The 12,766-nt window shown below is 41.4% G+C and overlaps 1 protein-coding gene and 1 pseudogene across 2 annotated transcripts; both read left to right on the top strand.

The window, feature by feature from the left end:
- The first annotated feature begins 286 nt into the window (after positions 1 to 286).
- Positions 287 to 9,420, top strand: LOC101822914 (UDP-glucuronosyltransferase 2B17-like). Of its 2 annotated transcripts, none has more exons than XM_040747301.1 (6): positions 287 to 1,013; positions 2,634 to 2,782; positions 3,882 to 4,013; positions 7,366 to 7,453; positions 8,243 to 8,462; positions 8,983 to 9,420. In XM_040747301.1, the coding sequence occupies exons 1-6, from the start codon at positions 287 to 289 to the stop codon at positions 9,260 to 9,262; spliced, it is 1,596 nt and encodes a 531-aa protein (XP_040603235.1). In that variant the 3' UTR covers positions 9,263 to 9,420. The 2 variants fall into 2 exon arrangements, with proteins under 2 accessions (XP_040603235.1, XP_040603236.1); XM_040747302.1 differs by having other exon boundaries at positions 287 to 1,017; positions 2,638 to 2,782.
- Positions 9,421 to 9,865: 445 nt separating this feature from the next.
- On the top strand, positions 9,866 to 12,350 carry LOC121140863 (annotated as a pseudogene).
- Positions 12,351 to 12,766: the final 416 nt, after the last annotated feature.

Raw genomic sequence — 12,766 nt, 5'->3', positions numbered from 1 at the left:
CTAGCTAAATATCTTAGAAATAGAAGAGATATATGAAGAGTTCATTGACTCCTAAGTTTGTTTCATTACAAAATATGTGACATTAAACACCTGTATGCAAATATGAAATAATTAATATTTGCTTTTACAATTCTATTCATCTCACAAGCTCAATGTGGTCACTTAGTATATGTGCTTTGACCAACTCAGGTTAGATTTTAACTCATGGCCCTTTTTCTTGTTGAACATAATGATTAGCAACCACAGTAGGGGACACACTGTGAAGAGAGGACTTTGATTTTCCAAGATGCATGTGAAATGGATGCCTCTTTTGCTGCTCCTATTGCAGATAACTTGCTACTTCAGATCTGGGAACTGTGGGAAGGTATTGGTGTGGCCAATAGAACACAGTCACTGGCTGAATCTAAAGATAATACTGGGTGAACTTACAGAGCGAGGTCATGAAGTGACTGTTCTGAGACCTTCAGCTTCCATCTTTCTTGATCCCGAAAAGTCACCTGACCTGAAGTTTGAGAGTTTTCCTACATCTCTCAGTAAAGATGATCTGCATAAGACTCTCATAAGGTTTGTGAATGTATGGACTTATGAGTTACCAAGAGATACATGTTTGTCATACTCGCCTTTGCTAGAAAATTGGTTTCAGGAAATTTCTGACAGTTATCTAAGCCTTTGCAAAGACACAGTTTCAAACAAACAGCTGATGACAAAACTACAGAAATCCAAGTTTGATGTCCTTGTCTCGGATGCCATTGCTCCCTGTGGGGAGCTGATAGCTGAACTGCTCCACATCCCTTTTCTGTACACTCTTCGCTTTACTCCTGGCTATACAGTGGAAAAGAACAGTGGAGGATTTATAGTCCCTCCCTCTTATGTACCTATAATTTTGTCAGGATTAGGAGGCCAAATGACATTCATGGAGAGGGTAAGAAATATGATATGTATGCTTTATTTTGACTTTTGGATCTCGTCATTTCATGAGAAGAAATGGGATCAGTTTTACAGTGAAACCTTGGGTAAGTTATGTTTCTTTTCTGTAGCTCAGTGACCAAAATTTTACAAGTACTTAAATCTATCTTTAAATCCATGAAATACACAGTGAGAGTTGTCTTTTATAGGTGAACTATTGTAATATGATATTAGCTACCAAACTCACAGACCCTGTAAAAGCTCATACTATTAATCAAAGGAAGCAGAGCAGTTCTGTTACAGGACATTCTGGTGAGGTATACAGTTGCATAGAGATGCAAGAAGACTTTCTTAAAGTGATTCTTTTCTCATTTTACTGTAATTTTCATATATTTTAATAAATCTCTAGCTTGTTAATAAAATATTGATTAATATAGATTAAAAGATGGTATATTTTACTATTTCTCTCTATATATGAAACATTGAAGAAATTGTTTTCTCTTGCATAGGCCATCTTCTTGACTTAAAATTAAAATGTGGAGTCTGATAACATGTTCAAAATGTAGAGTGTTTTCTGTTCATGTGGCGTGCATGAGTTGTCTTAGTAGCACCCTCCCAGGTGTGGTGGCTCAAATTTGCCTGTGTCTTCAGGTTTAGGGGGCCTGCTCCCCTTTTATGGTCTCTGTGGGCACCCAAATAAACTTAACATGTACTCACACAGACACACACATAAACAAAAAGATAAATCATAATGTGTTTTTTCTGTATTTTGTAAAGAATTCCCTTATGCTTGAAAGATACTATGTTAGTTCACAGGCTTAAACATGGAAATTCTGTTGCTACTAACACCACATTCCTTTATTGTGTATTTCCTAGCATCCATTGTTTAAACACTACAGAAGCTTTGGTACACATGCACCCAGTTTATTCATTTGTAAGTTTCTTTTTTCACTTAAAAATATGTCATAGTTAAGACTGGCCAAATAATTGTATTATCATAATTTCTGAAAATATTGTGGTTGTTTTATAGGATAAGTGCTATTAAATTTCTTTTGAAACAAAAATAGAAGCACTAACCAGAAATTCAACCACTCATAAACTATACATCTCCTTTGAAAAAACAAGGAGGAAGGATTAGCTATAAACTACAATGATCCTGGGGAAGTCTGGCCAGGCTACACAGCATGCTGTGTCTTTTGAACCTGCAATGTGTATTTCTATTTGTACTGTTCCTTTTGTAGAGTTGAGGAGAAGTGAAATGTGTGCTCATTCATATAGTAAATTAGTGTATCATTTCAATAACTCTTTATTATCTCAAATTACTGAGGAAACATGAGGCAAATCTTTCTGTTTGCTTTAAAAACAAACCAAGCCGGGCGTTGGTGGCCTGCGCTTTTAATCCCAGCACTGGGGAGGCAGAGTCAGGCAGATCTCTGTGAGTTCGAGGCCAGGCTGGACTGACAGCCTCCAAAACAATACAGAGAAACCCTGTCTCAGAAAACCAAAATATAAAAATAAACCGAGGCTGACATTTATGTATATTATGTGAGCCACAATTCAATTGCACATGCAAATTATGTTATATATCAATGAACATTGATTTTAAATGTGCATGTTCTACATCAAACATAATTTCTTCCATCCTTTTAAAGAAAATATATATTTTATAGTCAGAAGACAATCCTGTCAACTTTTCGGTTTCTCATTTGCTCATTTTCTCCGTATAGGAAGGCACACGACCTTAGCTGAGACATCAGGCAAAGCAGAAATGTGGCTCATTCGCTCCTACTGGGATTTGGAGTTTCCTCGCCCAACCTTACCAAATGTTGACTATGTAGGAGGACTCCACTGCAGACCTGCTAAACCCTTGCCTAAGGTAAATACATTTTTAAATCTCTTTTCCATTTAATATAATTTCTGGTTAAAGAGATTCTACATCTTTCATTACATTTTCAACCAGTGATAGAGATATAGTGGATGTGGGATTCAGCATCCCTAACTAGGCTGTCAATAAACTCAGGAATGAATGGGACAGACCTGGAAAATAATCATATCAGTGAGTTAAATTAAATCAGTTAGGGTACTTGCGAGGTTAGCCATTGGATAAAGTCCTTACCGAGCAACTATGAGGACGTAATTTTGAATCCCAACAAACAAGAAAAAATTGGGTGTCCTAACACAATGCTATGACATCAGTACTGAGGATGCAGAAAAGGTTTGATAGCGGGAGGCTGCTGGCCACTAATCTGTTAAAAATTTTGAGTGTTGTATTCAGTGTGAGAGTCTCAAAAACTATGTTGAAGATAGATGGAGGAAGGCATCAGATTTTACCTTTCAGCATCTGTGTGGTAAAACAAATGTAGAGAACCTCACACAGATATAGTTTCTCTCCAACCCGTAAGTTGTGGAGGTCATCTCTGAAAATACTCTATTTATGCACAATGTCAGAAAATTATTGTATGACATATGTTTGCTATGCAGTTATGATTATTTCACAAAGAACCAATCATTTTATTAATCATAGTAGGAAATTTGTGTTAACTACTACATATGTACACACTACAATATAAATATTATTTCATCAAATACTAGTTAGTAATATTAAATCAGACATAATAGGAGAAAAATAAAATACCAAGGGAAAAAGTATTGCCTTTGCTGTAGAATGAAAACATGTAAATGAAGCTTCAATTTTATGAATATTTCATATTATATGCTTCACTCCTGAGTTTTAGTTTTGCTGGAGGGAAATATTTGGATTGTTTGTTGCACAATGTATGAGTGCACATTGTAGTGATGCCTGTGAAGTTCAAAGTCTTTGACATTGCCATTTTTGTCTTCTGTATGTTTTAATACCACTGTTCTAAAACTTCCTAAGAACACTTATTTTCTAGTCTCCTAGTTTTTTCATTAAGGTATCATAAGTGATTTTTCAATAATTGGTATTTTTGTCATGAAGCAAATTCTCTTCACAGGAAATGGAAGACTTTGTCCAGAGTTCTGGAAAGCATGGTGTTGTGGTGTTTACTCTGGGGTCAATGGTCAGCAACGTGACAGAAGAAAAAGCCAATACAATTGCATGGGCCCTTGCCCAGATTCCACAAAAGGTGAGATAAAGGGCTCCATGGGAGGTGACTGTATACGAAGTCTGTGAAAGTGCTTGAAATGTTTGATTATAGAAATGACTGTGCAACAGGTAAAGTTTTAAGTAAGCTCAAATTAGTCTTAGCAAATTTAGAAACAAATTCACAGCATGTAGCTCCCGAGCTACAAAACTCTACAAGGATTTGGGTGAGGGCCTGAGGATTGAAATTTCACTGGAAATAGTAAGCTCACTTCAAGATGCCAGGGAGGAATTGGTGAATAAATTCCTTTTCCCTGCCATGCTTTAGCTTGTCTAGGTTGTAAAGTTAGCTTTTTTTGTAGGGTCTCCTGAATCCTCATCAAAAAGTACAGATAACTCAAGTTTAGATTTATTATCAGGTCCCTCACACCATGCATCAGGATTGTCTTTATGCAATACAGAAAACATACCTAGGGAAGTTACCAGTAAGACTGCTGGGGCAACCATCACCTGCATAGTTGCCTGGGGTGCTGTTTTTACTTTTGATTTTGGTTTCTTTTTTGTTTTTCTTTTTTTTCCAGAATATTTGTTATTTAAATTAGAAACATGCTTGCTTCACATATCAATCCCAGCTCCCTCTCCCATCCCTCCTCCCTTGCCCCTCCACCAGCTCCCCTAGCTCTGCCCCCAATCCCTACACCATTCCGCAGGGAGGGCTAAGCTCTCCATAGGGCAACTCCAGAGTCTGACATTTATCTAGGGCAGGAACTAGGGCCTCCCCATATGTCCAGGCTGAGAGAGCATCCCTCCTTGTGGAATGGGCTCCCAAAGTTCATTCATATGCCATGGTAAATATTGATCTACTACCCAAGGCCCCAGAGTTTGCCAAGGCCTCCTCACTGATACCACATTCAGGGGTCTGGATCAGTCCTCTGCTGGTCTCTTAGCCATCTGTCTGGGGTACAAGAGTTCCCCCTTGTCAGGTCATCTGTCTTTGTGGGTTTCACCAGCAAAGTCTTGATCCCTTTTCTCATCACTCTTCCCTCTCTGTCACTGGGTTCCAGGAGTTCTGTGTTTAGCTGTGGGTGTCTGCCTCTGCTTCCATCCATCACTAGATGAAGATTCCAGGATGGCAGATAAGATACTCCTCAATCTCATTATCAGGGAGGGGCTATTAAGATAGTCTCTCCACTATTGCTTAGTCGGCTAGTTGGAGTCAACCTTGTAGATCTTGGGAAATATCACTAGTGTCAGCTCTCTCCTCAAACCTATAACTCTCTCTATTATGGTATCTCTCGACCTGCCCTCCTATATTCTTCTCCTGACTCAACCTTCCTGCTCGCCCATGTCTTTCATTCCCCTCTTCTTCCCTGCCTCTCTTTTTCCCAGTTCCCTCTCCCCTCCTACTATGCTTCCAATCTGCTCAGGAGATCTTGCCTCATTCCCCTTCTCTAGGGAATCATGTATATCTCTCTTGGGAACCTCACTATTTCCCAGACTCACTGGAAATGGGATTGTAGGCTGGCATCCATGTCTTAAATCCATATATGAGTGAGTACATACCATGTTTGTCTATTTGTAACTGAGTTACCTCACCCAGGATGGTTTCTTCTAGTGCCATGCATTTGCCTGCAAATTTCATAACAAAACCAAATTTATGTTTGATTTACCTACACTGGAAAAGTCCTCTCTTTCTCTTTTTTTGCCTATTTTACCCATTTTAAGATGTGATGATCTAATTCATATACATGCAAGGATTAGACATCTTTTCCTCATGAACAGTCATTTTTGGATCTTCCTTACATATTTTATTAATATTCCAAATCGATGCCCAAGTGATTTATAATTGAATGGGGATGTCCTTCCCTTATTTATGTGCCTTTTCAATATTCATTCAGACTCTGTCCAATACTGCATCTAAAGTACCTTCTTCTGGAAACTAGGGATTATGATCGCAAGCCATTTTTATGCAGTCTAACAGATGTGACTTGGATAATTGTCCTCCTTTCTTTAAGAAGAAAAAGGATGTACAAGCCTTGACATAAAGTAAAGTCTTCCCTGGTTTCTGCCCCATTATTATAAAACACCTTTTGTGAGGCTCCCCACTCTCCAATCATGTAGCCAACTTCAGCTGTCTGCACAGGAACAACTTGTCACAGCTCCAGAGAAAGTGAGCCTTGGGAGAATGGAACCAATAAATGAGGCAGACTAAAGTCTCATGTGATAGCCAACTTCATCAGAGAACCAGGAATGTATACTCAGAGGGTCAGAAAGGAACATACAAGTAAAGATCACATGAATTAAAGTCATATACAAAGGATGAGCCGTGCATGACAAACAAACAAAAAAAAACATGTTTTTCTACAGAGGCTATCTGAATTAGGTTTTTATTGCTGTGAAGAGAGATCATCCCATCCAACTCTTATAAAGAAAGCATTTATTTGTGGTGGCTCACTTACAGTTTCAGGATGTTCAGTCCATTACCATCATGAAGGGGACTGACGCAGCATGCAAGCAAATGTGATGCTGGATCTGAGAGTTTCAGGCAACAAGAAGTCTTCTCAATGGCACACAGAGGGAAGCTTGAGCAGAAGACACCTCAAAGCCTGCCCCCACACAGGCACACTTCCTCCAACATGGCCACACCTCCCAATGGTGCCACTCTCTTAAGAGGACATTTTTTCCAGCCACCACAGAGGCACACAAAGGACAGTTTTAAACATTATCTGGATAAAAAACAGCAAGCAGCAGTGGTTAACCTGGAATAGACACACCCCTATATGCTACACCTGGTAGATGAAAATACATTCCAAGAAAAATGTTGTGTTTTGAAGAAATTTAGGTCACAAGACTCTTGTCCTGTTTTCTTAGAGTGCTCTCTCAAACACTAAGAATTCTCCTTATATGGCTCCATTCCTGTACTATGCTCAAAAACTATACTCTGCAAGGTGAATCCTGGGATGGATCAGATGACTAACTCCAAATTCCCATTGGCCAACATTACGGCATTGTTTCAAAGAACTCCAAACCAGGTAGAATTGTTGATCTGGAATATTTATCATGAATAAGTAAAGGCAAAAAGTTATAATTCATTAAAATAGCATAGGAGAAGTGAATAAAAGTAAACTGTAAAGTATTTAAAACATAGTATTAAAACTAACTAATACAGCTATCAAGATATAAAATATAAATTATTAGTCATGTGTCACTCCTTTCCTTTCATTTCTCCCCCCAAGTCCCCTCATATCATGCTGTCATCCAAATTCATAGCATCTATTTTTTCATTAATGTTTTATACACATATGCATATACATTTAAGTTTCTAAATATAACCTGTTCAGCCTTCATAATGTTAAACTGGACTCCAGCAATAAAGATTATTTAACCTTTAACAGGTTCTTTGGAGATTTGATGGCAAAACACCAGACACCTTAGGACCCAATACCAGAGTCTACAAATGGCTCCCCCAGAATGACCTTCTAGGTAAGACTCTAGAAAGCAAACCTATTCTAGTTGACTTCAAAATCCTTTATATTACACTTAGTGAATGTATTATTTACTTAAGATAACAATTTCTGATATGTACTTGGTCATTTTTAACATTAATTTTCTGTTATCTACCATATATTCTATGTGTTCAACTGGTAATCAGTATTTGATAGTTTAAGTCTCAAGTCACAAGTAAATTTGCAAGATATCTGTCTGTACATTTAGTTTCTTCTTGCTCTGAGAAAGGGAAACATTAATACTGAGGTTATGAGTATAAGAATCTTCATGCAGGTTTTCTTGTGGTGAGAAGAGAAGGCAAACTGCAGACACACTGTAAACTAAATTAATAAATCCAATTATTAACAATAGAATCTTCATGTATAATTATATACTTTCAGTTCCTCATCATACACATTTCTCATTTCATGTCTAAGACTGTTATGGGGTCTCTGGTAATGGATCAGCATTTATCTCTAATATACAATTGGACTTTGGGAGCCCATTCCACATAGAAGGATCCTCTCTTAGACTAGACACCCAGGGGAGGGTCTAGGCCCTGCTCCAAATTGTACGACAGACTTTGGAGATCTCCCATGAAAGACCTAACCCTCCCTGGGGAGTAGAAATGGGATAGGATAGGGAGTAGGTGGGGGGCAGGGAAGGAAGGGAGGGAAGGGGAACTGGGATTGACATGTAAAACAAACTTTGTTCTAATTTAAAGGAAATATGAAGGTTTAAAATAGGACTGCTAATTAATATTAATCTAAATTCATCTTATTCTAGGTCATCCAAAAACCAAAGCCTTCGTAACTCATGGTGGAGCTAATGGCATCTATGAGGCAATTCATTTTGGAATCCCTATGATTGGCATTCCTTTGTTTGGAGAACAACATGATAACATTGCCTACATGGTGGCCAAAGGAGCAGCTGTTGCATTAAATTTCAGAACACTGACAAGGTCAGATTTGCTCAGCGCACTGGAGGCAGTCATAGATAATCCTTTGTGAGTATAATCTTTTAAAAAATGTGTATTCATTATTCATTTATCTATTAATCCTCATGCTGCTTACTTAAGGCCAAAAGAGCAAGAATCATCCGGAAGGCAAAAGTAATTGTAGGTACAGAGACAGATTAGGGCATGATTCAGTGTCATAAATTTGTCTCTCTTTTTGTTATTGTTCTTATTTGCATGTTACACTTTATGTTACATTCTTATGTAAATCAGACAGGTCCTCAATGTTCAACCCTTCTACTTCATCCTCCAAACTGCTTGGCCAACAGGCATATGCCACCAGCTCTCACCAATTTTTCTTTTCAATTCTTTTAGTAAAGTAACTGATCAGAGTTTTAAGGATAATACAAAACTTAAATAGCCAATAAGTGAAGTAAAGTGAAATGTCATGAACATAGAACATAACTCATTTTCCTTCGGTTTGTCCAATTTTCCTTACTTTTTACACAAAAATTACACATCTGTATTTTTTATTCATTACATAAGCTGATGTCTATATTACTTCTTTCAGCTATAAAGAGAATGTTATGTGGTTATCAACCATTCACAATGACCAGCCCATGAAGCCTCTGGACAGAGCCGTCTTCTGGATTGAGTTTGTCATGCGTCACAAAGGGGCCAAGCATCTGAGGCCTCTTGCATACAACCTCACCTGGTACCAGTACTGCTCTTTGGATGTGATTGGATTCCTACTGGCCTGTGTGTCAGCCATAGCTTTCCTTGCCATAAAATCCTGCTTATTCATTTATCAAAAGTTTATAAAAATGGGAAAGAAAATGAAAAATGAGTAGAGCTCATTGTAAATGTACCACATAAACAAAATTTCAACATCATTCTAATTTATGAACCACTTTCTAAACATTCACTGATTACTTGGTAAAGTAACATCTTCTTTGGAGGGAGGAAATGGAAGGGGAATTTATGGAATTATATTACAATCTTAAAAATAAAAGGCATAACAAAATGAAAAAGGCTGAGCTGGCTGTAAGAAACAATCTAGTGAACAGAGTTCATCCATGGTATCTGCCTCAGTCCTGCCTCCTGATTCCTGCCTTTAGCTCCTGACCTACTTTTCTTCAGTAGTGTACAAAGAGCTATGGTATGAAATAAACCCTCACCTTAATCAGACAAAAATAAAAAAAAAAAAATTCAGAACTCAAGCAAAGGAGGGAGCTGGACCTGGGTCAGGGCAGGCACCACTATGATGAGCAAATACGTGGTGGAGAAATTAAGAGTAAAAGCAAAATGCAAAGCAAGTTATAAAGTCTATCACAGTATCAAAGTACAGAACATATTTTAGTAAACCGTAAGATAGTGTGTCATAAAACCACAATCTGCACCAGAGAGGCTCGCGCGCCCTGTCTGTCCCCTCCCGCGGTAGGCGGGGGAACGAGAAGGGTCGGTTGTTTCCCTTGGTTCCTTCCTGCCGGCCTGACAGCCCCGATGGAAACCCTCCGCGGCTGAGCAGCCCCCTCCTCCTCCGGGGACCTCGGCTCAGGCGGCTTTGTCCCAAGGGAGGGAAGAGAGAGGGGGAAAGAAGAAAAGGAAAACCCGCAAACTTCCTCTGAGAACCAGTCTGTGGGCAGGGCCTGGGGCGACGCCCCCGCCCTCCTCCGGCGTCCCGGGTGCCCGGCATGAGTCCGGAAGTGGCCCTGACCCAGGCTGGACGCCGGGCGAGTAAACCCGTGTCAGCTGACAGCCGGGAGGCAGCTGGTGCAGGTGGCCCCCCTCGACGATGTCCCCTCCTCCTGCGTCGAACCGCCAGAACTGAGTCCTAGCCCACTCCCTGAACCGCATCCATCGCTTTAAAGGAAGCCAGTTCTACTTGGTGTCTTCCATCCCTGCTCAAGTCCTGGCAATCCCATCTGGTCCCAGCAAGCTAGAGGTAGAATGAGCTGCAGACTTCTGTTTTCACATGCCAAGAACAGCTGAAACTGGAGCCAGAGTGGCCTCCGCCCTCCTCACTTCCAGACTTTTCTTGCCCTTTGCTCTGTAACTCTATGACCTTATTGGCCAGGTCTCTCTTCTACCTATCAGAGTCACCTAGGAAAGGTCCAGGAGGTCAAGGGGCCATCTTCATCCCCCTCAGCCCACTCTAACCTCACCATGGAACAACGCCAGGCGGAGCCTCCAGCACCCCCAGTAAGGCCGGTAGTATAGAAACTGTTGAATCCAGACCAGAAAATCACCTACAGGACAACCCTCAGGACAGGGGCGGTGCAGAGGCTGATGGGACAGCTGGAGAACAGGAGCCAGGAGACCAAGCTCTGACACCAGGCCAGGATGCAGATGCGGAAAATCTCCCCCAGGAGCCAACGGCCTGATCTGGATCTCTACTGTGTCAAGTGGGTCCCCTGGAAGGGAGAACGGAACCCCATCATCACCCAGAGCACCAACGGCCCTTGTCCTCTCCTGGCCATCATGAACATCCTCTTTCTTCAGTGGAAGGTGAAGCTGCCCCCTCAGAAGGAAATGATCACATCAGATGAGCTATTGACACATCTTGGCAACTGCCTCCTATCCATCAAGCCCCAGGAGAAGTCTGAAGACCTTCAACTTAACTTTCAGCAGAATGTGGATGATGCAATGACAGTGCTCCCTAAACTGGCCACAGGCCTGGATGTCCACGTGCGATTCACAGGTGTCTCTGACTTTGAGTACACACCGGAATGTAGCATCTTTGACTTGCTGGGCATACCTCTGTACCATGGCTGGCTTGGTGATCCACAGAGTCCTGAGGCTGTGAGTGCTGTTGGGAAACTCAGTTACAACCAACTGGTAGAGAAAACCATCACCTGTAAACACTCAAGTGACCCCAACCTCGTGACAGAAGGCTTGATTGCCGAGCAGTTCCTGGAGACCACTGCGGCACAGCTGACCTATCATGGCCTGGGTGAGCTTACAGCGACTGCTAAGGAAGATGAACTCGGTGTCTTTTTCTGAAACAACCACTTTAGCACGATGACTAAGCACAAGAGTCACTTGTACCTGCTGGTCACTGACCAGGGTTGTCTACAGGAGGAACAGGTGGTGTGGGAGAGCCTGCATAATGTGGATGACGACACTTGCTTCTGCGACTCTGACTTCCACCTAAGTCATTCCCTAGGCAAACACCAGGGAGCAGAAGGTGGGGGCAGCTCTCCAGAGAAGCTGCTGCAGGTGGATCAGGACTATCTTATTGCCTTGTCCCTGTAGCAGCAGCAGCAGCCACAAGGCATGCTGGGCCTTAGCGACCTGGAACTTGCCCAGCAGCTTCAGCAAGAGGAGTACCAACAGCAACAAGCAGTCCAACCTGTACAAGCCAGGGCCCCTGCACCCCGGGGGAGAGGAGCCACAGCTGGACGCCCAGCCAGAGAGCAGAGACAGAGGTCGAAGCCTGAGTGTTCTTCTCTAACTCTGCCTCACACAGTGTGGACCCACCCGGTCTTTCAGAGGCTGACTGGTTTGCTTGCAGGATCCCCTACCTCACCCCCTGATCCATACAGGGTAACTTATATGCCCTACTGGGGAGTCAGAGCAGGCAACAGACACCAAGGTCAAACTTGGTATGGTCCTTGCCTTCAGTGTTGCTGTCTTCTCTTCCAGCCAGGGCCACATGGGGAGGTGGGGCTGGACGTCTCTGATTCCCAACTCCCTTTCCTGGAATATTCTCATGAATATACAGACCCAGGCTGATAGGTGAAGTACCCAACTGGAATGAATCTCTGTGTCCCTGCCTGCCCGGTTGCCCTCGGCCACCCCATTTCCGTTTGTTTTAGGGTTTGATTTGGGTTTCTATCTTTATTATTTTTAATGCTTTGCTAGGGGGGTTGGAAATAGAACTTCTTTCCTGAAAAAAAAACCACAATCTGTGATAATGAAGTATGTTATAAATGATAAAAGAAGTTTTTTTAGATTTTTAAAAAATGTTTATTAAACATTTATTTATTGTATTTATTTATTGTATTTATTTAAAAACATAAACTTGATTTTGAACAAAGTAGCTTTTTCCTATATTGAGGAACATGGCTTCTGTTTAAATTTTTTTTTATTTAAATTAGAAAGAAACTTGCTTCACATGTCAATCCCAGTTCCCACTCCCTCCCCTCCTCCTCTACCCCCCACCAGTTCCCTCCCCCAGTCTCCCACCCAATACCAACTCTGTCCCCAAGGGATTGTGAGGCCCTCCATGGGGGATCTCTAGAGTCTCTTATTTTGTTTAGGGCAGGGCCTAGGCCCTCCCCCAGGAGTCCCGGCTGAGAGACCTTCCCTCATTGTGGAAGGGGCACCCAAAGTTCATTTGTATGCCAGGGTCA

Source organism: Mesocricetus auratus, unplaced genomic scaffold (genome assembly GCF_017639785.1).
Source record: "Mesocricetus auratus isolate SY011 unplaced genomic scaffold, BCM_Maur_2.0 Super-Scaffold_100006, whole genome shotgun sequence".
NCBI classification, from domain to species: Eukaryota; Metazoa; Chordata; class Mammalia; order Rodentia; family Cricetidae; genus Mesocricetus; species Mesocricetus auratus.
This window is presented reverse-complemented; position numbering and strand designations above follow the sequence as displayed.